This window comes from Chanos chanos, chromosome 5 (genome assembly GCF_902362185.1).
Source record: "Chanos chanos chromosome 5, fChaCha1.1, whole genome shotgun sequence".
Classification (NCBI taxonomy): domain Eukaryota; kingdom Metazoa; phylum Chordata; class Actinopteri; order Gonorynchiformes; family Chanidae; genus Chanos; species Chanos chanos.
In genome coordinates, this window is record NC_044499.1 from 21,143,396 (window position 1) to 21,168,226 (window position 24,831).

General features: G+C 40.3%; 3 protein-coding genes across 4 annotated transcripts; 2 read left to right on the forward strand and 1 right to left on the reverse strand.

The window, feature by feature from the left end:
- Positions 1–3,170: 3,170 nt before the first annotated feature.
- Positions 3,171–11,109, reverse strand: zbtb41 (zinc finger and BTB domain containing 41). Its single transcript, XM_030775594.1, has 10 exons — positions 9,368–11,109; positions 8,645–8,852; positions 8,097–8,166; positions 7,561–7,708; positions 7,173–7,302; positions 6,887–6,982; positions 6,436–6,542; positions 6,226–6,331; positions 4,620–4,708; positions 3,171–4,054 (listed from the first exon to the last, which is right to left on the reverse strand). Exons 1-10 carry the CDS (start codon positions 10,611–10,613, stop codon positions 3,444–3,446), a joined length of 2,811 nt encoding a protein of 936 aa, XP_030631454.1. The 5' UTR covers positions 10,614–11,109; the 3' UTR covers positions 3,171–3,443.
- Positions 11,110–12,612: 1,503 nt separating this feature from the next.
- On the forward strand, positions 12,613–19,350 carry LOC115812284 (protein crumbs homolog 1-like). Its single transcript, XM_030774769.1, has 8 exons — positions 12,613–12,661; positions 13,384–14,322; positions 14,952–15,502; positions 15,787–15,952; positions 17,523–18,429; positions 18,649–18,690; positions 18,853–18,975; positions 19,098–19,350. The coding sequence occupies exons 1-8, from the start codon at positions 12,613–12,615 to the stop codon at positions 19,348–19,350; spliced, it is 3,030 nt and encodes a 1,009-aa protein (XP_030630629.1).
- Positions 19,351–21,451: 2,101 nt separating this feature from the next.
- Positions 21,452–24,543, forward strand: ahsg2 (alpha-2-HS-glycoprotein 2). Of its 2 annotated transcripts, none has more exons than XM_030775903.1 (7): positions 21,452–21,726; positions 22,294–22,404; positions 22,656–22,740; positions 22,975–23,132; positions 23,286–23,387; positions 23,593–23,664; positions 23,911–24,543. In XM_030775903.1, the coding sequence occupies exons 1-7, from the start codon at positions 21,520–21,522 to the stop codon at positions 24,229–24,231; spliced, it is 1,056 nt and encodes a 351-aa protein (XP_030631763.1). In that variant the 5' UTR covers positions 21,452–21,519; the 3' UTR covers positions 24,232–24,543. The 2 variants fall into 2 exon arrangements, with proteins under 2 accessions (XP_030631763.1, XP_030631764.1); XM_030775904.1 differs by having other exon boundaries at positions 21,453–21,726; positions 22,978–23,132.
- The last annotated feature ends 288 nt before the right edge of the window (positions 24,544–24,831 follow it).

The following is a 24,831-nucleotide window of genomic DNA, read 5'->3' on the forward strand; positions in this document are numbered from 1 at the left end:
AATTAGTTGTAACTGTGTTGCTTACATCATGCCAATGTCAGCCTGGTATGTTTTTATCCTTCCATATTTTTTGATCTTAAAAGGTAGCAAACTAACATGAGTGGTCTGGTGTTAATTTGCATTTTAATATTCAAAGTGGTACAGTACTAAGTGGCATACTGAACGTGGTGTACTGAAAAGTAACAAAATAAGCCAGCGGACAATGCCTATACTGTAAGCAAGCTGACCACTTTAATTACTTTTGGTTTAAAAAATTTGCAACGTGCAAAACATACGACGGAGTATTAGGGCCACACTGAGGGGGGGAAATTCTGAGATTTCGAATTTAAGGTCGTAATATTACGAAAATTAAGTGGTAATTCAATGAGAATAAAGTCATATTTCAAGAAAAAAGTCATAGTATTGCGAAAATAACGCTGTAATAGTATGGGAAAAAATCATGCTGTTACGAAAATAAAATAAAAGTTCGAGAAAAACATCATTAAACGTTTGATAAATGCGGTTTCGCTTGTTGAGCAAACGCAGGTTTACAGTTTCGTTCATTTTAAGGCAGGCGGCAGGCTTTATTCTCGTAATATTATGGCTTTTTCGCGTAAAATTACAACTTTATTATCATAATAGTAGCATACGACTTTATTCTAGTAATACGACCTTATTCTCGACATCTCACTCTATAACACATAAATATAGAAACGTTTCTGTATCTGTGCTATAACAAGCATTACATTTCTTTAAACAGAGGCTGTGTCCGAAATGGCAAAGTAGTGTACTGCATACTGGCCCAGTATACACTCTGTACTGCACACTATTCCACACGCTAGTATACAGTATGGTACACAATTATGAGAACTTTCGTGGTGTAGTACACGTTTGCTATCGGTTGGGCTATCTGTTCTGTTAAAATCGCACAACATACGAGTACCACAAATATGTATCAAAAGTAGCCCTATAAGGAAGCGTGCGAAGACTTATTAAACCAAAATATGCAACTGATACATTTATATACGGAACTGCAGCTGCAGTTGAAGCCGCTTCTGTCACTGTCCGCCATGTTTTTTAAAATTTTTGACAGTTGGAAATCACCGCGTTGCTTCATGGGATGCAGTGCCAGAAGTGAGCTCCGGTTGTATACTGCAAATTTTCGCCAGAGTAGTACATCATCGGGGTAACTGCTGTTTACTGCAAAATTTTTATTTTATTTTTCACGTACTGCATACTACTTACTACTTTTACGTCACAATTAGTATGCGAGCAGTATGTAGTATGCCATTTCGGACACAACCTGGGAACTGCCAGTTGTTTCCGGTTAAAATGTTCACACATGCGTGATACAAATTGTGCAGGAATAAATTGGTTTTGCGATTAAGTAGTTACCCACATGAGCAAAACGGGACTGTACGTCCACGATCCGTACCCGGAAGCATGACCCGTTCTGCACATGCGCCAAAGTCAGTGCATGCTCAGAACTTCATCTCCTTTACAACACTGCCTGATCCGTTCCACGCATGTGTGCTTTTTTTACATCGCTTTAATCATGGGATATTGTGTAATTAGGTGAGCTGTTGTGTGTGTCAATAAATGTATATCGTTTAAGCACTGTTTTGGTCTATGGTCACATTTGTCTTTGATAATGCCTGAAGAAAAATCTTTAGGTAATCGATGTTTACTTAACTGCATGGTTGTTGCGACAATACTTGATCCCCGAACGGGAAAGCTAGCAAGGTTAGCTCCTGCTCATCTTGTGAAATTGATGACACATTAGCTAAGTGGCTTGCTATGTAGTCCTGATATTTTCACTATTAGCAGAGGGGTGGCAACAGACATATTTTATAGATATAATGGGTTTAAGTCTTTAAGGAGACCACGCATGCATTTTATTGAACAGAACCGAATGCGGGTAAGTTATTCAACTACCACAGGTGCTATTTTGTCGATTTTCCAAAATCCCATTTCTCATAGAGATTTAACAAACTGGAACTTGCAAAAATGCTAATCCGCAACATACAAAATGACAACTTTCACTCGCTCACTCTGTAATACATAGATATAAAAACAGTACCATATCTGGGCTGTAACAAGCATTAAATATCTTTAAACTGATTCTTGCTGGGAACTGCCAGTTGTTTCCAGTTAAAATGTTCACACATGCGTGGTACAAATCGTGCAGGAACAAATTATTTTTCCGATTAAGCGCTTGCGCGTATGTGCAGCGCGAAACTCTCTCTGCCGTCCGTCAAGTATTCGGCTTCACCGCACTAAAATGTTCATAAATGCGTGGTACAAATCGTGCAGGAATAAGTTGTGTTTCCGATTACGTCAGTGCTCGCATGTGCGGAACGGATCGTGCTTCGGGATCATGGACTTGCAAGTGTAAGTCCATTGAGTTACAAGCACCATTACAGTTAACGTCCATTGCAGTGCGCACGCGCCAGAACGTAACACAAGCTCTGAAAGAGGCAGCAGGGATTGATTATACCAGTAGTATTAGCTAGCCAGTCCTTTAACATAATATTGCGTTTTTGTATGATCACCATTGATAAAATATTTGATAAAAAAATTCAAGTTCTCTTGTTTTGGGGCATTTCCATCGCTCTTGGGGGCCCTCTGGTGGCCACGGAAGCCCTAAGCAGCTGCTTGTTGGTCTATGCGTCGGGCCCTCCCTCTAGGATTGCCATGGACAGATCACATCCACTGGGACGCTCGATAAAACAATTAGAGGGAACCATGGCCACTGGTATGGAAGCCCTAAGATGCCATCAGTTTACATTTTAATTTTGATTCCGTTTCCTCGTGTTAACGTGTTATTTTGTTACTTTGTTTTCTGAAAAAATGACTAATCGCTGTGAGTTCTTTTTGAGGACTGAAAGGGACCAAATGTGTGAACACCCTAAAAGACCTGAAAAAAAAACCTGCGAAAGTGCAACTTGCATGTTGACGAACTGTCGCTATTGAGTGAACCCTCGAGGAGGCTGCAGAACTGCGTCGTTGACCATTCATTTTGCAGAATTGTGCAGCACATCACATAGTAAAATTGTTGTTTGAGGATGGATCAGAAAGGGAAATGCACCAACACATGAAACATAATTTTAATGACAAAACAGAACAATTTTAAGCTTCACATGGTATTTAAGAATATATATAAGAGTATATATAAGGACAGAATTCCTAAATCATCATCCACCAGTTACAAAGTTCTTACAATCCTTCTGAGGACAGGTTTTGATTTTTTTTTCCCATTTAGGAATGGTAATCTTTACAAAAAGGAGGGAAAGACGTTTAATCTGGATTCATCAAATTGCACCATTAATGTAAAGCCTTAAAATACTACACTGAAATAATTCAGATCCAACACATTTAGACTGTAGTAAGCTTACTTTAGCTTTCATTAGCCCAGAGGCATAATGCAACAAAATATAAAAGGAGAGTTAAGGGCGGGGGGGCTCCTAATGCACATGCTCTGTGTTGGACATGCTCTGCACAGGAGTAGCTGTATCTAAACCTAGTAGAGTGCCCAGGTAAGACTGCTCCCTGGGGTCAAGCATCTGGTCAGGACGCACCGGGTGGACAATGTTAGCTGGCTGAGGGGTGAGGGTGTATTTTTCCAGGAACACCAGATCAGTGGCAGGCTGGTAGCCAGTGGCATGCTGGACCTGAGGTTGCGTCTGCACTGCTGGCAGGACACCATGGGCCGTTCCGTGCACTGCCAGGTCCGCCTCGGGCATCTGCACGGGCACCAGCGTTACAGGGACGCACACGTCGGCAACACCGCCACTGCCGCTGGCAGTGACGCCCTGCAAAACGCTTTTTGGCTCAACTGGGTAAGGTTTGGACGGTTCAGTGTACGGCAGCCTGGCTGTAGTCTGAGACTGGTCAGCCATGCGGGTGCTGTGAACGTGGTCTACATGGTACTTGAGCTTGTCCTTGCGTTTGAAAGTAGCGCTGCAGTGTGGGCAGTTGTACGGGCGAGCGTCCGAGTGGATGACCATGTGCTTGGTCAGGGTCTTTTTGATCCTGAACGTCTGTTGGCAGATCAGGCAGCGGTAGGGCTTCTCCCCTTTACACAAACGACAGGATAGTGGAATCATTACGATCCCTCTTTGGCAACTGCTGTGTGTATAAAGCTCTACTTCAAAACTGTAATTATATCACGTGTCAGCCAATTAACGCTGTTATATCTGTTTCAGCAAAAAAAGAAAACTTACTGAATAATATTGTGAAATACAGCACCAGTCAAAAGTTTGGACACACCTTCTAATTCAATGGTTTTTCTTTATTTTTATTAATTTTTTCTACATCGTAGAACAATGCTGAAGGCATCAAAACTATTAAATAACATATATGGAATTATGAAGTAAGCAAAAAGGTGTAAACACAGCACAATATAAAATAGTAAAAATAAAGAAAAACCCTTGAATGAGTAGGAGTGTCTAAAATTTTAACTGGTACTGTACGTCTCTCGATAATATGACATGCAGAAATGCAACAGAAACAACTGTTCCCATTTTTAATTTTTTTCGTAGCATGAGTGGATTTAAACACTTACACAATAGCTTTTATTCGCTGGCCGTCTTATTATGAATATTTGTTACAGTGTAAAAATTTAGGTTTTTTGGTTTTACCTGAATGTGTTCTAAAATGCATCTCCAAACTTGACTTCCCTTTAAATTCTTTCTTGCAAACTTCACACTGATGCACTGCCGTTTTGTACCTTGTGGTTTAAAAAAAGAAAAAAAAAATTTTTTTAATACTTGCATAGATTATTCTAGTCTCAGTTCACCAGCACACAAGGATCATTCACTTCAATATCCGTTTTACTCTACAGAAAATGCAGAGACATTCTGTGATTCAAGGAGCCAAATTTTCAAATGTCCAAGGAATCTCTTGCCTTAAATTAAAAAAAAACCTGTTATTTCTGTGGCATTTCTTTAACATTATGTCAAGCCACACTTAAACCATGTTTTTCCTTGCAAACTGGATGAACCAATACACATTAAAGAAAATTCAGAAGCTCTACTTAGTGATTTAAATCAAACAGAGAGAATACGCACACACGCACGCACACACACGCACACACTGTATATATATATATATATATATATATATATACACACACACACACACACACACACACACACACACATATATATATACACACACACACACACACACACACACACACATATATATATATGAAGTGGAATGACACCGGAAAAAAGTATTGAGCACAGTAAGAAAAAGCACAATACCAGCTTATGTCTCTAATAACTGGATTAGTGCATGTTTGTCAGTAAGTACTTAAACTCTTTGAAAAAGGGTTTCACACCTCTGAATGCAAGTAAAATCATTTGTGACCAAGCTATCCTGCAAGAAACATGGGTAGAGGCAAAAGAGCTCTCCCAAGACCTTCACAACAAGACTGTTGAGCCGCATAGCAATGGCACTGGTTACCAATGGATTTCTCAACTCCTAAATGATCCTATAAGCACCGCTGGGACCATTATCTGCAAGTGGAAGGAACATCACTTGACCATCAACTGGCCACACACAGGAGCTCCTCACAAGATTTCTGACTGGGCAGTATATATATGTGTGTGTGTGTGTATATGTATGTATGTGTGTGTGTATATATATATATATATATATATATATATATATATATATATATATATATATATATATATATATGTATGTGTGTGTGTGTGTGTGTGTGTATATATATATATATAGTAGTTTTATGGATAAAATCTGAAGTGAGGAATTAGGGATACTTTTGACCTGATGTTTCATCTAAGAAAGTCAGGGAAAAAGTGTCCTTATTTCATTGTTTAAAGTTGCTTCTACTTTCTAATTGTTTTTTCTTCCTCCCATTTTGCAGATAACATTCTATATGTACCATTATCTTGGAATATGTCTTTTACATATTTTAACTTTTTCTTCGATTACAATTACATTCTACTCATGTTTCTTTTCAAGTGTATATTGTTGATGTTTTACGAAAAGTATTCTGTTATTAATGCCTCGTCCCTATAATTATAATTACACAGTATAGTTATATATAATATTATAATTATATATCACATTATATTTCATCGTAATTATAATTATAATAATTTCAGATCATTGGGGAAGTAGTCCTGTAATCCATTTCTCTTCAGATGCATCTGTTTGAAAAGCATCTTCCTGTCCTCTCTGCTGAGTGCACTTTAAACTGCCAAACACACTCACTTCTGCCACACTTTTTCTCCCAGGTGAACGCTCTTGTAATGGACGGTAAGGTGATCATGGCGTCGGAAACACTTGCCACACTCTTCGCACTGGTGAGCTTTCTCTCCTGCAGAAAGGTAAAAGGGCGAATGATACGTTTGTGTTGAATGACCTCAGCACATTTATGTTGCCAACGGAAAAGAAAAACAGAGACGTGGCCGAATGTGGCACCTGAGTGTATTTTCCTGTGTTTGGTCAAATGGTCATGTCGAATGAAGGTTTTCCCACATTCGTCGCACTCATACCGTTTGTCATCATGATGAACACGGAGGTGTAGTCTAAAAAAAAAAATTATTTAGAATGAGTCATTGATTGTGTTTATGTAATAGTATGATATGATGAGAAATGGAAAACATCAGTTAATGTGCTATTCAAGCCTTATTTACATTTGTCTCCATAATTTTATTAGTTATCCTATAACAAATTTGGTGTATAATTGTGCTTTTATGACCCCAAATTTATGCCATTATCATATTGTCAAAATGACCTGGCACTGATAGTTGATCTTTTGCCCTCTCTCTCTCTCTCCATATATATTTATAGATTTCTGCCTGCATAAATTTAAAGTTCAAAAAAACCCTGAAGTGTCATAAAAGCAGTGTCGGCCCGGACTTTCCCTGACCTGTACGAGCTGCCGTGTCGGAAACTTTGTCCACAAATGCTGCACAAGTGAGGTTTCTCCCCACTGTGGATTCTCAGATGCTCCCTCAACGTGGTTCTGAGAAAAGGTCAAAATGAGAGATCATTTGTTTGAGGAGCAATGACGCTGGAAGAGAACTAGTAAACAAACAAAAGCACCTCATTTCTAACAAACTCATTAGAGATTACAGGCTAAAATGCAAATTCTTTCAATATTCCTTTCAAAAATGATGGTCTGTGGAACGTAGTTCTGTGTGGCCTGAACTGACCTCTCCCGTACCGATTTCCCACAAAGGAAGCAGGTCCATTTTCTCTTCCCCCCATGGGTACACTCAATGTGTCTTTTGCGGTTGCCGGTGTCGTTGAACTGTCTGCCACAGATGTCACATGGGAATGGACCTGAGGGCACACACAGAGAGTCAATATTCAACTAGGGTCAGTTGCAAAACAAATATTCTCATTTTATACACATACAAAAAGAAAAACACCAATCAAACATCAAGTGCTAGGGCTCAGCATTAGTCTTATTTTAAAAGTAAACTTTTAAAAAGTTTTAAGAGGTGGGTTATTGAAAAAGCAAAGCGAAAAGCATCCTTTCATTAGTAAAGAACCAAAAAAAAAACATGCAATGAATATGTCCCTTTCAAATCCAATTACCTAAGTGGTACTTTTCTTGATGTTTCAACCTGGCAAACCTTGACTTGAAGTAGTCATCGCAGTATGCGCACTTGAAAGGCCTGTCTTGTGAATGGAGGATCATATGCTCTTCCAGATGAGGTCTGCGTGTGAAGGACTTGTGACATATCTACAAGATGATGACACCCAGGCAAAACAGTTTAACCTTCAGTTGTAGACACAAATTCAATTGGGTATACAAGACACCATCATATGTTTAATGAAAGCAATAGCAACATAGAGTCAGTTTATGACTGACTCTATGGGTGCTAAGTAGAATAGTCCATTAGATCCATTTAAACAGAAAAAAACATACAATACAGACAATTAAATGAGATCATAATCCTCATTACCATAATTTCTTTGTATCCATTGATGCCTGAACTGACACCAAACAGGAAATAAATAGACTGACATCAGGCAATTGTGGATGCATTTCATGCATCAGGTGCATGATGTGTAAGTACCATCGTTATGTATTGTTAAATGTTTGACCTTTTTCAGAACGCTGAACTTACATCACATTTCCAACCTTCACTCTTCCGCTTACGCAGGGATAGGAACTCCTGGACGTGGTCTGGATGAAACCTATAGAGCAACAAATCCATTAAGAAGCAAATGGAAAATATGCTACTTTAGAAAAAGATTTTAGCACATGCAGAAGCTTATGTATTATCATCATAGTTTAACCAACACTTTAATACGTGTGTCATCAATGCAGACAGTCAGTCTCACAAATTTAATGAGATGTAAAGGTGATATTACATTAGCAAGTGCACATGGTTTCAAACAACCCGTGACGTCTCCAAGAGATCATTAGTTGTTTAGAAATGACATTTCACAACAAGATTTTTCTTGAACCAAATAAATAAATAAAACTTTCCTCTGCAATCTAAACTCTGTCTCTTTTAACCCTTGCCAGAGTGCAAAACGAGGTAATTAGTAGTAGCTAGTAAAGTAACAGAATGTTGACACAAAAAAAGCAACTCCCTGTGAATTACAGACAGAAGTCAACATTTCTTTGTGAAGATATGAAGATTCAAATTCAAGAGTCCAACCAACTTACCTCCTTACATGTTTGGCAAGGGTCTTCCTGCTGGCGTGTAGCTTGTTGCAGAAGGGACATTTGTGGTCCTTCCTTGGGATGGGTGCATCGCTCGCATGCTTCTTCTTGTGGACTGTGAGGTTTGACTTGGTAGAGTAGCGCTGGAGACAGATGTCACATTGAAAAGGTTTTTCTCCAGTGTGAACTCTGGTATGGCTCTCATATTTCCCTGCAAAATGAGGACACAGCAAAAACAATCATGAACATGGTGTGAAATTCGAAGCCAAAAAAAAAAAAAAAACATGTATAACTTCAGAAAATCCTGTGAGAAAAACAACAGGAAAGTGAATGTGGCTCTGGTACAGGACAGGAGGTTCACTCTTCACCATGAAATGATTTTTTTAATCAGAATCCTGTACTCCGGCCCCCAAAAGGCAACCATGATACCATCTCAAACACCATATCTGAACTGTCTCAGGCGGTTTCAGAATTCGACACAAACCACGAACAGCAATGCAGTTGTGTCAGTTGCCTTAAAAATGCTAAGAACTGATGCTTTCAGAGGCAGAGTGAATGTAAAGTTGATGTGATGTACTAGTAAAAATTACTCAAGTGGTCAGGTCAGCAATGGTTGAGCAGTTTATGCCATTACTAGTTTAAAGTGGTTACTAGAAATATCACAGTTAAAGACTCTCATCAACAGGCTTATGTATTTCATAACAGATGTCATCATGAAATTCCTACCTATTCGGTCAAACGTCTTGTCACACTTGGGGCACTTGAGGGTCTTCTTGCTGGAGCTCTGAATGACCACAGGGGCCAGTCCCTCTGGGTAGACATGGCCAGAGCCGTCTGCTGCCTGTACCTGCCCGTCCGTTGCATGGCCTGTCTGTTCTGCTCCTGCACCTGAGGACATCTTGGGAGCTTTGACACCAACTTCTATGAGCTTATTGTCTTCAGTGACATGTTCTTCCTCACATTCCTCCTGTTCTGTCTCCACTTCTTCGTCATCATTACCCCTATCCTCATCTTCCACAGTGGACACTGTAGACCCTCTTCTGTTTCCTTCATTGCTTTGGTGTGCTTCCTCCCTTTCTTCAGCCTCTTGATCATCTTCCTTCTCCACAGACGTAAGTGTCTCATCCCTTTGCACTTTCTGATGGGCCTTTACTTCATCTCCACCATCGCTCTCACCCTCCTGCTGTGCCAATTTGGTTGGAGTCTTTCTTTGGCGGGTGGATCTCCGAGTGGTAACAACAGATACCACTGGAGTGGTTACTGACCCCTGCTGATCCCTGCTGTGGCTCTTGGCCAAGTGGTTCTCAAGTGACTTCTTGTAGCAAAATGTGCGGTTGCAGATTGAACACTGCACTCCACCAAGGGTTTGGTTGGCCTTTGGGCAGCTTTCTGGAGAGCTCTCAGTTTGTTCCTTGTCTGGTTCTTCCTGGCACTCACTTGGCTCTTGCTGCTGAGAGGGTGCCACTAAGTCACCTTCGCCAGTAAGTAGCTTGACAGCTGCCATCATTTCGAGCAAGCGGGCTGCCTCAGCCAGAGAGGGAATCTCACTGTCCGCCACAACGAACTCAGAAGTGTACAGGAAGCAGAGTAATTGCTGGAAGACTGAATCTTGCATGTGGTCAATAGTGACATTGTCCACTTGGGGGTTTGTACTCAGTCTGGTATGAAAGTAGCTGCTCCCAAATGCTAGGACCACCTTGTGAGCACTGAACTTCTTGCCACATACAGTGACAGTCAAGTCACAAAACGATGACAAGCCCTGTCTGTCCTCATTTAAAAACTTGAGGAAATTGCTGTCACTCTGTGTAATTCTCAGGTGCCTCTTATTCAGGGAGGAAAGCTGAGCGGTACATTCCACATCAGTTCTTGTATTACATTTTACAGATGAGCTTACCTGTTTCCCTCCACCAGCATGTGTGCCAAATGCACCTCTTACTTTTGCGGGGTTAGATAGATTGGATCTTTTTCTCATGCTTACGACTTCTGGAACCCCAGCAACTACAATAGCTAAAGAGAATAAAACACAGATTCAGAGCTGTAGCCTATATTCTTACGTTGAATATTCGTGGATGAAACAGGTGGAATCACCTTCAATAAATAATGACAAAATCAGTACTCTAAGCCAACGGCCACTCTCGGGATCTTTTAACATGCTATATTATGATTAATAAAAAGGTCACTATGTTTCGCAACTTTGGTTCGCGGCAAGTGTGGCAGTACTGACTCGTGCATTTATTTCTAGTGTAGAGTAAGTTATCACCGGAAGCACTTCAAACAATTACACCTTCGTCATTTGCTATAAACCTTAGTATCGTAACGATGCACGAGCCACATAATATCCAGCACGACAATGCATAAGCTGACCCGACGACCAGAAACAATGATGCAGATCCGAATTCACTACCCTCCTTACCGGACCCCCATGTCCGGAACCAACAGGCCCCCCTAACAGGAGAATGTTGACAACCGACCCTTAAATGCCCCCCCTCAGGAACCATTCAAGGCTAACCTTTTTATTTCTCATTCTTCCCTACCTCAGAAGCGATGGGACGTTTCAGAACGTCAGAACAACTTATTTATCGCTCTAATGCGCCACAAGACATATTTTTCCGAATGTGTATCAGTGCTCCACCTTCGCATTTTCGAAACACGGGACGTCTCAATAAGCTTCTTTGTCATTGGCTAGTTTTGTTTCTCTGTAATAAACCATTGTTCTCTAAAATATTTTTACAGGACTAAACATATATCAAACAATATTATTTCCTTTTCAAACAAGGGCAGAGGTTAACGGTATCATATAAGGCCAAAGCTACATTTATTTCAAAGAAATGCCGAGTTAGGACCGGTGTGAACCCCTGTGTAGAATTATGAACCTTACAGGGCATTGTGGGTATTGTAGGCATTCGCTGACGGAAACAATATCGGTCTCTCTGTTCAACAAGATGGCATGGTTGTTGTCTTGCCTGTTCATTTACTATTAGTTAACATATAACAGAATAAAAATGCACTTAAAGTGTTGAATCATTTGTTCCATCTTGAATGGTCCAGAGTTGCAGATCGCAAGAGAAGTCACTTGCACGGAAACAATCTCATGTTCGTTCTGAATGAAATTAACAATAAGACACACCATGTGGTGTCACTGCGCTGCAGATCTGAATGAACAAACTATTGTTACGTGTGATTAATAAACATAAATTCTTTTTTCGTTTTGGGTACAACAACTCTGTTTACATGTTTTTTTCTTGTTATATTCTGTTAGGATGCCCTAGCATCCTGCATATTATGATCAGTATCAAACACTAACAAAACCGATAGTGAGAATCACAGGGGGGACCTGTTCAGTTGCTTAAATGTATAATTAATTAATTCATTAATTATGTTTTGGTTAATGGTTGCATAAGCACAGAACAGGTTCATCTGTGGGGCACTGGTTTCACTGGCACAAGGTGTGTTCAGATTAGCGCACAGCTCCAGCCTGTGTCAAGCCACAACAGATAAGGACTCAAGCATTATTGCACAGGTGTACGCATGTTTACAGCATGATATATTGCTAAAAGTATGATTTTTCAGGGGCCTAAATACTGCTTTTTACTCATTTTGTATGTTAAAATCATTCACTCTACAGAGATGGTTTGTTTTCCAGTGTGCCAGGTGTCTTATGTAATATATTCGGCCTCTCCGTGTGAGGGCCATCAAATGGGGGTGTGTGAGGTCGCTCAAATTAGTTACTGGAGTCAGTCCCAAGCCTGGACGCAGTTATGAGACATGTAAGTACATTAGCCTAATCCTGTGGATCTGGCTTGTGGTGATCCCAGCATTAAGCCAGTCACTTGGTCCTACACACAGATGGATGAAGATGCATAGTGTAGGTTGGCTACGGTGGTGATGGCCTTTTACAAAACCACACTGTGTGCTGTAGATCAAGAGCAAAGACTATTTCTTCATATCACTGACAGTTACTGACCAACATCATGGCAAGCGTGAATGTGGCCATCTGGATTATTCTGTTCCTGTGTGCTGGTAATGTCTTTCTCCAGAATTTTACTTAAATTGCTCTTTGATGTTACACGGGAGGCATAGATTTGAGAAAATCATATATTATTGTGTATTTTATTGTATAAAATGGGACAAATATTTCAAGAAACAGCAGTAAAATGGAATAATGACAATGGTATTGTATCTAGCCTCTAATAGCAGAAAACTCTCAACATTCCTAGAGACCTGAACTCCTGCCAGAGCTTACTCCATCCACATATTACACTTGAATATACTATACAGAAACTTATCAGGACCAGATGAATGAATGGGCTTGTAATGCACATCCAATTCTTTTATGTCTAGTTGTTATACTTTGTCATCCATATTAAATGGCTTGAGTTGGTTTTACATCTGTTTGTTAACATCCCTTTTTGAGGGGATATGGAGTAGGGATAGTAGGTCTGAGGTTCTTAGGGTATTGGGAATGTGTTAAAAATGCTAAAAAGATACACATATGTGCCATTGGATGATGATTACTAAACTAATCATCTGAATGTATATCTTTTGCTTTTTATAAACTATTATTAGCCAATGACAAAAAATACATATAATAGTAAAATTACAGCAATAGCTGTAATTTAGAAGTAGTCAGTACAGACATATTTAAAAACAAGGTGATTTAATGTAACTCCCCAAGTGTCACAGAATTTTTTATTTGAATTCTGTATATATGAGTACCTTATTCTGTGTCTTTGACCACACAGGTGCTCTTTGTGAGGCGAGTATTAATAGCTGTTATCTTGAACCGTGCCAGAATGGGGGCAAATGTGAGACCCAAGATGGAGACTACATATGTCACTGCTCTCAACTTTATGGAGGTAAGAACTGCTCAGTTGCTCTGGTTGGCTGTGAGCACCACAGGTGTCAGAATGGAGGAACCTGCATCCCTTACTTGAGCAATGGACGCCACAGGTACAGCTGCACCTGTCCAAGAGGGTTTGCAGGAACCAGGTGCCAGAGCTCAACCACCTTCTCATTTCAGGCAGGTGGTTTTCTCCACATGCAGACGACCCTTGCCAATGTTAACGGACCCACGAACATCTCCCTCAGTTTCCGCACTGTACAGACCAATGCCACGCTCCTCCAGTGTCGCACTGAGGGTCAGCTCTCAGCTCTGGAGCTGGTGAATGGTCGTCTAGAGTACAGTATGAAGAAGGACCAAGAGACAGTGGCCCTTTTACAGCTCCCACAGGAGTTGTCTGACAGCCGGTGGCACACTGTGCAAATCTCATTCCAGAACAGCATACTAAAACTCACATTGCTGGATGAATCTTGCACAAAAAAAACCTGTCACCAAGAAGCAGTGGTCAACATAGCCGAATGGAATTCAATGTCAGAGCTGGGGTCTGGCCAGTTTGAGCCAAGTGTTGTCCAGGCCATCTACATTGGCAGGACGGAAGAGGAAGGGGCAGATCCAGCCTCATATTTTGTGGGGTGCATGCAGGACGTGCAGCTGGATTCTCGCTTGGTGGTCCCAGGAGCAAGGATGCTAGCCGCCAAAGCTAATGTCAGCATAGGTTGTAGTGACAGGGACCCCTGTGAGGAAAACCCTTGTCACAACAGAGGACGGTGCATCAGCCGCACCTGGAGGAGCTACATTTGTGAATGTCATCGACCATACGAGGGGGAAGACTGCTTAGAAGGTAAAGTCATATTGCCAGAGTAAATGTATAAATAAGTGTTTTTCTACTGTAAAAATATTTAGGTTTAAAAAATAAAAAAAAAACATAGAAATACACATATAAATAGAAAATTAATTAACTGCTGAAAATTGGACACAGTAACATAGCACTTTTGTTTAGAATTTTTGGCATTCCATTAGCAGAGCTATTTTTGTCTTGGCTAAAATAATACATCCTTTAAGTCTTCTCTCTGTTATACTAGTCTCCTTTAAGATGGACAAATTTAGACCTGAGACGTAGAAGGGGGATTACTGAACTTAAAAAAAAAGCAAGACATGCGTAAACATCTTCACATAACACACTCAACGAGTGGAACAAACACCTGAGCAATGGATTAAAGAAATGTGGGATTAAATGGCCAATTCAGTCCAAGTTGACTCTAAAGAGAAATACTATTGGCAACAAAACACTTACCTGTTTAAGTGTAATACCTTTCAGTCTAATGGAGGATGGGGAAGAATTAATACTAATGGCTGAATTCACTTTTGACTAATCATTGTGCCTCCTATGCTTGGTTTTCTTGTGGTGACTGGATATATGGATTTATTAGAATTGTTCTTGTCGGTCACTCTGAATACCTGCCTCCACAGAATACACTGCAGCAAGGTTTGGTAATGAAGATTCTGAGAGCTATGCGGTCTTTATGGTGGATGATGACCCTGGAGATAGCGTCATACTGTCCATGTTCGTGCGAACTCGGCGACCCCAGGGATTGCTCTTGGTTCTTGCGAACAGCACCAGTCAGTATCTACGTCTGTGGCTTGTTGGAGGGAAGGTCAGAGTTCAGATTAACAACTTTGAGAGTCTGTCAGGCCAGGAAAGGATTGACGATGGACACTTTCACCTTGTAACGGTGAAAACTGAGCAAGGGAAGCTGACTCTCTTTCAGTCTTCAAAGCCACAGGGCATAGTGAGCATACGCAACGTTGCCATCCAGCCTGGAGATGTTGTGTATGCTGGGGGGTTGCCGGATCGCCGTGCCTCCTTGGCTTTTGGGGGTTATTTCAAAGGTTGCATCCAAGACTTGCGCATGGGATCTACACACCTACAGTTCTATCCCATTGTCGCTGCAGTGAAATCTTATAACCTCCAGACCCTGGCGAAGGTTACCCCAGGTTGCACCAGTGACAACTCTTGCAGTGTAAGAAATGGGACCCCACCACCCAAAGACACACACACACACACACACACACACACACATTCAAAAACACTAACTCAGACATTAACCCAAACCCTACTCATGTTAAATGTGTTATTACTTAAAATAATTGACAGTACGATTACAAACTGTCTGTGCTGCTTCTAAGGATTAAGGTTTGTTTTGTCACAAAACTTTAAGTTTTACACACTTAAATATCTGAAATATAAATATACAAATATAAATATCTGTTACATCTGTTTATGAAATTGCTTTCAATCCTACAGAGCAATCCTTGTCAGAATGGAGGGGTGTGTTATTCCATGTGGGATGACTTCACTTGCAGTTGTCCCCCCAACACTGCTGGTCAACGCTGTGAGGAGGTCAAGTGGTGTGAGCTGTCACCATGTCCATCAACTGCTATATGTCGGGCACACAGCTTGGGTTTTGAGTGTGAGTGTTTTACAGTCTTTACCCATACTATGTCCCCTTTCTGTCCCCTAGGAGAGTTGCTGCTAAACATAATATGGTTATAACCAGCACAGTGAACGATCAGGTCTATGACACATATAAGGTTACTGGGGCCATCAATGTGAACTTGAAAGTTTGTGCAGCAAGACATGGTGGTGAAGTTATTGGCTGGCTTGAGATACTGCTACAAAATTACAGCATAGTGATGCAGTAATGCCCACTTTACTGAATCAGAAGTAACAATTCAAAGCTTTTGATGAGACTTATTCTTAACAGAACCCAGGTCCTGCAACTCATCTTTGATGTGTCTTGAAGGTCAAAACATCACATAGAAAGTGTGACAGATCAAGTAATTTTTGCAGTGAGTTTTTCAGAATGGATTCTGTGCAGATCTGTACAGAACGAACCAAATGTTCCACAACAAAAACTTCAGAAATATTCATTAGTTGTTGAACGCCCACTTGTCTCCAAGGTCTTCTACTGTATCTTTAATGATATAGTACAGAACCACTGAGCCCCAGAGGCAAGTGTTCTTAGGACTGGCAAATGGTGGATTAGTTATTAATACAGAGAGCTATGGTAATGCACACCAGTTCTTCAGAGGCTTGTCTCACTTACTGGGGATAAGAAGACTTCACAATCTTTTAGAAGTCTTATCTTCAATCTTAAGATGCCGTGATGTCAGCAACATTGCCGTAGAATTTACTAGAGAATTCAAGAGATTCCTCATTCATTCCATCTGAAGGAGGGACATATTTGGAATCCACTTGAGGAGTCTGCTAATGCTATCACTTCTGACTGAAATAATTACATCACTTCAATACACCAGATGGAGATCAAGTCTATCTGGATTATGCTAAACAGTACAAATCATTTAAATTGCTAACATGTAGATGTGTAATACTCACATGCTCTTTAGTTAAGCTTGTTACTCTAGTCATGGTTTAGTTCTATATCAGACCTCTTGCCATGGACTACTCTATGTCAGATCATTGTTTTAAGAGGAAGTTGGTAGTTGAAAGTTGGTTAAGAGGTAGTTGAAAGGGGTCTTGATTTGCCACAGGATGACATGGGGATAGTAGGAGTCAGCAAATAGTATTAACCCAACCTTGATGGAGACATTCATTCTTTATGAGATATGGTTTCATTAAAACTTTTATATTGACATTTGTCGCTGTTTTGATCAAACATTTGTTTTGTTTTGTTTTGTTTTGGCTTGGTTTCATCTCTTTTGGTCAAAATAGTAATTTTCCAAAACAGTCCATAATGCACTGAAAACCACATTGACTAACCAATCCACAGTGAATTCTAAAGGGTAAAACAAACAAAAAAATGTCTACTTCTTGCTAGTGCAGCATGAACTATACATTAAATAATCTTGTTGGTGCTATTCTCATTCGTTCTAAGGTGAGCATCAGTCTAGAGAAGAAACCTATCGGAAATATTACATCAACACTTTAATTATATGGACGCAATACTTAAAATATACCATACATCTTGGCTTTGAGTTCCCCCTTGACTTAACCTGTGTTCATTGTTTTGCAACACTTAGGTATTGCAAACATAACACTTCGTGATGACAGCTCCATCATAACCTTCAGAGGTAATGGAAAAATTCACCGATACCTCAACAGCATTTCCCTCCAAGTCAGGACAAGGAGGCGTGATGCCACTCTCCTGCATGCTGAGAAGGCATCAGACTTCATTACCATTTCCATCCAGGATGCTCGCCTAGTACTGGAGCTGCAAGCTGGAGAGGGCTCCTCCAAACTTACTGTGCAGAGCCAGGATGAAATCAGCGATGGTCGATGGCACTCAGTACTTCTTGCCATGGAGAACCCAGCCCTTCAGTTTTCCACATGGACCATGGTCCTGGATTACCACTGGGACAACATGATTATCTCATCTGCTGCTTCTGGTGACCTTGACTTCCTGAGGGAAGATGTGGACATCCTGCTTGGTGGACTTGGTCCAGAGGCAGGTGGGACTCTGTCCGGTTGCTTGGGTCCTGTAGAGATTGGGGGTCTCCTGTTGCCATTCTATGCTGTCACAGAGCTGAACCTGCCAAGGCCTCAGGATGAACAGTTTGAGCGAATTTCTGGAACTCCACGCTATGGCTGCTGGGGATCTGATGTCTGTCTTCAAGATCCTTGCCAGCATGGAGGGGTTTGTGAGGACCACTTTGACGTGTTCCACTGCCGGTGTCCTACCGGATGGGGTGGACAAAGGTGTGAGGTCAGAGTGAATGCTTGCAGCGCAGAACCTTGTATCCATGGAAATTGCAGTGTAAACTCTGGAGGATATGAGTGCTTGTGTGAGCTTGGCTACACAGGAGAGCGGTGTGAGGTAAATTTGGATGTTTGTGCTGGGAATGAGTGTGGTAATGGTGCCACATGCCTCAGAGGTCTCCATCACTATACCTGCCTCTGTCCCAGGAATACTACAGGACCTCTTTGCAAGTGAGTGTTTGTTAAAAAAATAAATAAAACACACACAAAAGTAACAGACAGTGGGAGAGAATTTGTATAGAGACTCCTTGGTGGTCCAGAGCATAAATGTCTCTTTGCTTAGAGTCACTCCCAACTCTCAAAAAATAAGTGTCTGCCATTACAAAGGTAACTGTCAGTGGCTGCCAGATTACACATTCATCATTCTATGTCTGCTTCTTTTTTTTTTAGACAGAGAATTCCAGAACTCCCATGGTATATAGACAGGATTCCGTAAGTATTTTGCAATGTGATATACACTTTTTTGTTGGTTGGTAGTAGGTGTTTGTGATACCTATAGTTCTTATATTTTGTCTGCTAGATTTTATAAAGGATAATCTAGAAGTGCTCAAGAAGTCATTAAGATGTTCAAATGAATTATTCATTTTATCTTAGGTTTCCCAAGCTGCCTGTGTCTTTCTGTGGGAATGAGAAATGGAACTACAGCTGCTTCAATGGTGGGAACTGCTCTAGTTCAGAACGCATGTGTCACTGTATGCCTGGTTTCACTGGCCAGTGGTAAGTAACTGATGTCACACTGTTTAAGAGCTACTTTTAACACAGATTTAGAACATTTGTATATTTGGATATCAGAATTTGGGAAAGGCACTTACATGTGTATGTGTGTTACATGTTTATAGGTGTGAAATGGATCTGGATGAATGTGCATCTGACCCATGTCTGAATGGAGGCTTCTGCCGCAACCTCATCAATAGGTTCCAGTGCGTGTGTGAGATGAGCTTCGCCGGAGATCACTGCCAGATCGATGTCAGCGATTTCTACGTGTATGTTTTCCTGCTCCTTTGGCAGAACATCTTCCAGCTGCTCTCCTACCTCATTCTTCGTCTGGACGATGACCCTGAGGTTGAATGGAACGCTGGAAACGAAGAATAGGGTTCAAACATTTTTGAAAACAGCACAGTGAGGAGTACTGAGAGACACTGGAAGGTAACATTGCTCCTGAAGAGCCTAAATGTCTAGATGTAGAGTGTAGAAGTCTTTTCTTGGTGCCTTACCATTACGATTGTTTTTCCATAAATTATTATTTTTATAATCTATCTATTCCAAAATGTTATATTTTATAATGACATACAATGTGAAACAGAGAAATCATTTAGAGTTCTATTAATTTTGTGAGAGTTCTAAAATGAACTGTGCTTTAAGTATGAGAGGGATTGCACACATGCTACTTTTAATGTTAATAATTGTCTTCCAGAACACAGGTGCATATTTCTTATTAAAATAAGATCTCATTGGCTGTGTGCATATTGTTGTCGGCGAGATTATGATTTACCGTCACCTTAGGTGACTTAAGTCCCAGCACAATAATGCAGACAAAATAACGCTGTGTGTCCCTAATTCTATAAGGACTACACACTTTGCAATTGGTTCAGCCATGAGTACACACGCCTGACTGCAAACATCCACTAATCATGAAGCCTTCGATTAACTTAATCAGCTTAGTGCTGAGACTCAGGACTTGTACTGGAGAATGTTGTGTCAACACTGTGCTCCCCCTAATGGAGAATGGCCACATGGAACATTAACAGACCAGACAACTGCAAAATACCACGGTGAGAAGACAGAAAAGGTGGTTTGGTATTTTTATATGTTTGAGGGAGATCAGCAAAACAATAGACCTATCAATATAGCTAAGAAATCTATGGAAGTGCAAGAAGCATAAAAGTAGGGAACTTGTAGGAATCAGTTTCTGTAAAGTTTATATCTACACTATTCTTACCTGTTCACATCTGTACTTCTCTATGACTTTGTTTCCATTTGTCTGTGTCTTTAATTAAATATTTATATACTTGAACTAATTTTTGTCCTCTCTCTTGGATTGCTGGTCTAATGCGCAAATTTCTTTGAGTTTAAATCTAACAGGAACATTCTGGTGGCTTAATACTGAATGCCCTTCGAACAAACAACGAAATCAATCACATCCTTTCACATTTCTACTCTCTGCACTAACATGACAAGTCAGGAAAAGATATCTTGACATTTAAACTGGTGGTATAATAAGAATAAATCCTTTAAGTTTGTATATAGACTCTTCAAACTCCTTTTAAAAGCATCACTTCAACTTGCCTTGGTTTTGAAGCCATAAAACTAGTTAGACAGGATACAAGTAGCATCCATGTCTTCACACAAACAAAATAGTAGAACTTTTCTGACTTACATCCAACTTTTCTGAGATATGGAATCTCAGCCATGTTTTGTGAGAAACTGCTCTTGGCTGTCTCCTTTATGATTGGACCATCATGACTAACAATGAAGTCTTCAGAAAAGAAATTGTTATTAATGTTATCTGGGACAGAGTTACTCCATCAGCTTATGGCTGGATCTAGACTACTGGGAAAAACCATAATTTTCCTAAAACTTATGGTGTGGTGTGTACATCCCTGAAAAGGAATTAATTGTCATGTAGTTTAAATACATAACTGATCATTTACATACCTAGCGCCTCAATACATCTTGACTGGTTGGCATGTAAATGTTCAATCACAAACATAATGTACATTGAGCAATGTTGGCTTTGACATTTTAAATAATAGTTTAACCTTTTGTGCCAATTTTTTGTGCCAGTTTGGGCATTGTGAATCTGTTGCACAACATTGTGTTTTGCACTGTTCCACTTGACTATATTTGCACCAATTCATAGCATTAAGGAATAGTCATACTGAACGGAGCTTTGTAAGTCTGAAAAATTGTGTACATTAATCAGACCAAGTTAGGAATTGCTACTGCTGGGTGTATTGTTAACACAAGAATTTCCTTTTTTCCAGTGACTAGGCAAAGGTTAAAGATACTTGAGTTTTCCAGATCCCATTTCACCCGAACACCACTAACTCTGCAAGTCCACATTTACATTGGCAGCCCTCCGCTGCTGTTCATTGGGCATCTCTTGCACAATGAACCAGCAAGAGTTCTTAGTATATTTACCTTAGCTGTGGGCTTGAGACTAAAGTGCAGCTATATATATAGTTTAAATGTCATGCACTTGGTCACCTCTCTGAAAACAGCAAAGCTAATACTGTTGGGCTACAGCTCCTGTCCACCATAATGAATCTCCTGAGTGCTGTAGCTCTTCTTGGACTCCTGTTGATGGGAACATGGGCACAGGTGGGGCCCAGCACAACATTGCTGTCCTGTGATTCCCCTGAGGCTGAAGAGGCAGCCTTGGTGGCCCAGGATTACATCAATGGCCAACATACACATGGATACAAATACGCCCTAAACAAAATTGAGGAGTTCAAGAAAATAACCAAAGTAAGTGAATGACAACAGAAGTACAAGGCCCTGTCCTGCCACACTTTTGATTTAGGAATCTGAGTATCAAGTAGAGGAAAGTGATGAATGATACACATAGATTTCTAAGAAGCAGACAACTGAGGTAAAGTGAAAACTGGGATTATTCTTTCTGGTGTTTATCCCTTTTATTATTGTCCTTAAAATGTGACAATGTAAAAAAAAACAACAACATTTTTTCTGGTTCAGCATGAACTGCTAGACAGAATCAACAACAACAACAAGTAAATGTGTCTACTCATAACAATGTGAATTTTTTTTGAATGAGTGTGGTAGAACTGAACTCTGAACTTTGGGGAAATGGTGTAGTTTGTTTGTGGCTCAAACAGTGAGATATTTGTTAGAGAAAATAAAGGTCTGCCATGGACATAAGCATTTGCACAGTTTGATGAGACAAGAGGAAAAATCAAATTGCTAGAAGTATCCAAAAATGTTCTTATCATGTGCAGCCAACAATGTTTTCAACCTAATGAAGCAATGGCTCATTAAAAGTGTTTTTGTCAAAATGATTTGTCTGGACCGCTCTAGCCAGATGGCAGTGAAGTCTATCTTATGGACGTGGAACTGCTGGAGACTAAATGCCACGTCCTAGATCCAACTTCTGTATCCGCATGCCCGGTCAGACCCAAGGCAGAAATGGTGAGGCCTATGCTGCTAACCTCTTTCTTGGGTTGAGCCCAATTTTTCCCTGAAATGATAGATGTATTGTATGATACTAAAACCTATTTATAGCTGCAAAGACAAGAGTGCAGCATAATGGAGGTGGTCTGACCACACAAAGTCCATCAGCTTAGTTACTGAACCTTACATTATCATTATCCATCAAGATTATGTAATGTAACAGTTACCAAGGGTTGTCTCTGCTTGTTTTGTTCTCTCTCATTGTTTAGGCAGTGGAGGGGGATTGTGATGTTGTCCTATCAAACGATGCTGGAGTTTTTTCTGTGGTGGCCTACAAATGCAAATCAGAGCCTGGTAAAAAATAAAACAAAACCTTTGAACAGCCTTAAGTTATGTAAAAGAAATATTAAGGACAGTATTGACTTGAATCAGTGGACTTATTCAAACACACACACACACAACACAACACACAGACATCAAACTTGTAGTTGTTTTACATGAACATTATGTCTAAAATGGAAAATTAAGTTTCATATAACAGTACAAAAAGTTTTATGAAACTGTTTTGACCTCTTCTGTTGACATGAGAAGAGTCATCTGAGGAACTATGTGTGGGCTGCACCCATCTTATTCCATTCAACGACACGAATGCCCAGAATTTAGCCTCTGCTTCTTTGGAACTTTTCAACAACAAAACAGGAAATGCTACATTTGCTTTGCTCGAGATTGGACGATTGGCTTCCCAAGTAAAATCTTTGCTTAATTCTTTTTTCAATTAGCCGCAGGAATACTTTTAAGGAGAGTCCTTTTCCTTAGCCTCTTGATATTGACTTCAAAACATGCATATGTGTTTTGTGGCAAAAACAATATTATTTTAGCTGTGTTTTCTGTGTTTGAAGGTTGTCTCTGGAGGTCCAAAACTCTTTGCTGAGTATGCCATTATTGAGACAAACTGCACAAGTCTTGATGAGTTCTGTGTTCCTCTTAATCATACAACTGCTGTAAGTATAATGAGAAAAACAATTTCTGTAACAATGTATTTACATTTTTCCAGTCACGTGGCAAACACGTCTATATTTAAGAGAAAATCTATTCTTAAAAACCCAGTTCAGGAATTTGTAGTGGACAAAATGTTGCTCTAGTTGGTTCTGATCATCTGAAACTATGCTGCAAAATGAAGGGCTTTGTTCTTATTATTCTCTTCAGCGCCACGGTTTCTGTCTTGCTGAAGGTGCTGGCCTTGATGTTGCAGTTGACTGTAAAATCTTTGCTGTTCCTGTGAGTTTTTCTTTTTTTTTAACTAATACTGTCACCAAAATTTAGTATCTTAAGAGGCATACTTCAGGGCAATATATAAATATTCAGTCAACCAATATGCATGAACAATCAAATATAACTAATGTTTAGTATGGCTTCAGTAGGATGGCATGAAACAAATAAGAACTATTTGAAATGTCTTGAAACAAAGAATCAATAGACTTGAACAATGAGCAGGTGTGATAAAATTTCTCTCTGGTCTGATAGACTACTGTTGTGGACCCACTCACAAATGGCTCGGTGCCAGCTCTACCACCAGTTGTCCTTCATGCTCACACTGCCGGCCCTGGACAAACCCCATCAATCCATGGTCTCAGACATCACAAGTTGCTTAAAATCCATGACCCTTCTGTAAGTGGGCTGCTCTCTGAATCTGCTGAATCAGCAGAAGTGCTGGCAGAACCTGCTGCTCCCATTGTGAAGAGGGAAGTGCCAGCATCTGAGATGACAGTCTCTGAAAATCCCAACACTAATACAGAGCCACAGCTCCTCATGCCTCTTTGCCCAGGAAAGGTTAAACATTTCTGAGTTACAGATAAATTCATTTAACCCACTGTCCAAAACAACATCACACACATGTTCGTCCCTGAACAAGTTTGGTAATGTTGATGGGCAGGAAGCCCAAAGCTCTTTTAACATGTTATGATACTTCTAAATGGTGCTAAAGACTCAAATGTACTTGAGAGCTGTGTGACTTACTCTGCTGTATAATGAAGACTCATTTACAGCATAATCTGATTTTCTTTGGCTTTAAAAAGGAAGATCACCATTGTTGAACTGTTTTGATCTCTGGTTCTTGGCCTGCCAGCCACATTTGAGTAAACATCTACATATGCTATATATTTGTGTGCGAATAGTTTTTACACCACCTGCATCCAGTCCAACATTTCTGCTAAGCTTGAGGTTCCAACCCCTTTGTGCTACCCACAAAGTTTAGAACGCAAGCCAAATTCTGAACGTTCACACACAGACTATCACTCCATGTTTCATATTTTGACTGGAAAAATGCCCATTTCAAGACCAAGCATGGGGGGGGGGGGAAACCCACCCACACCTTTAGCAATTCTTCCAAAACAGGCATATCCAAACACCATCAACATGAAACCATAATTCCATCTGAGCCAACAA

Coding starts and splice junctions, on each gene's coding strand:
- zbtb41 (XM_030775594.1), bottom strand. CDS start 10,613: ATGAGAAAAAGATCCAATCTATCTAACCCCGCAAAAGTAAGAGGTGCA. Junction 6,543..6,886: donor CGACACGGCAGCTCGTACAG/GTCAGGGAAAGT, acceptor TTTTTTTTTTAG/ACTACACCTCCGTGTTCATC. Junction 6,332..6,435: donor ACACAGGAAAATACACTCAG/GTGCCACATTCG, acceptor ACCTTTCTGCAG/GAGAGAAAGCTCACCAGTGC.
- LOC115812284 (XM_030774769.1), top strand. CDS start 12,613: ATGGCAAGCGTGAATGTGGCCATCTGGATTATTCTGTTCCTGTGTGCT. Junction 12,662..13,383: donor TATTCTGTTCCTGTGTGCTG/GTAATGTCTTTC, acceptor TTGACCACACAG/GTGCTCTTTGTGAGGCGAGT. Junction 15,503..15,786: donor CCAGTGACAACTCTTGCAGT/GTAAGAAATGGG, acceptor TCAATCCTACAG/AGCAATCCTTGTCAGAATGG.
- ahsg2 (XM_030775903.1), top strand. CDS start 21,520: ATGAATCTCCTGAGTGCTGTAGCTCTTCTTGGACTCCTGTTGATGGGA. Junction 21,727..22,293: donor AGTTCAAGAAAATAACCAAA/GTAAGTGAATGA, acceptor GGACCGCTCTAG/CCAGATGGCAGTGAAGTCTA. Junction 23,665..23,910: donor GTAAAATCTTTGCTGTTCCT/GTGAGTTTTTCT, acceptor CTGGTCTGATAG/ACTACTGTTGTGGACCCACT.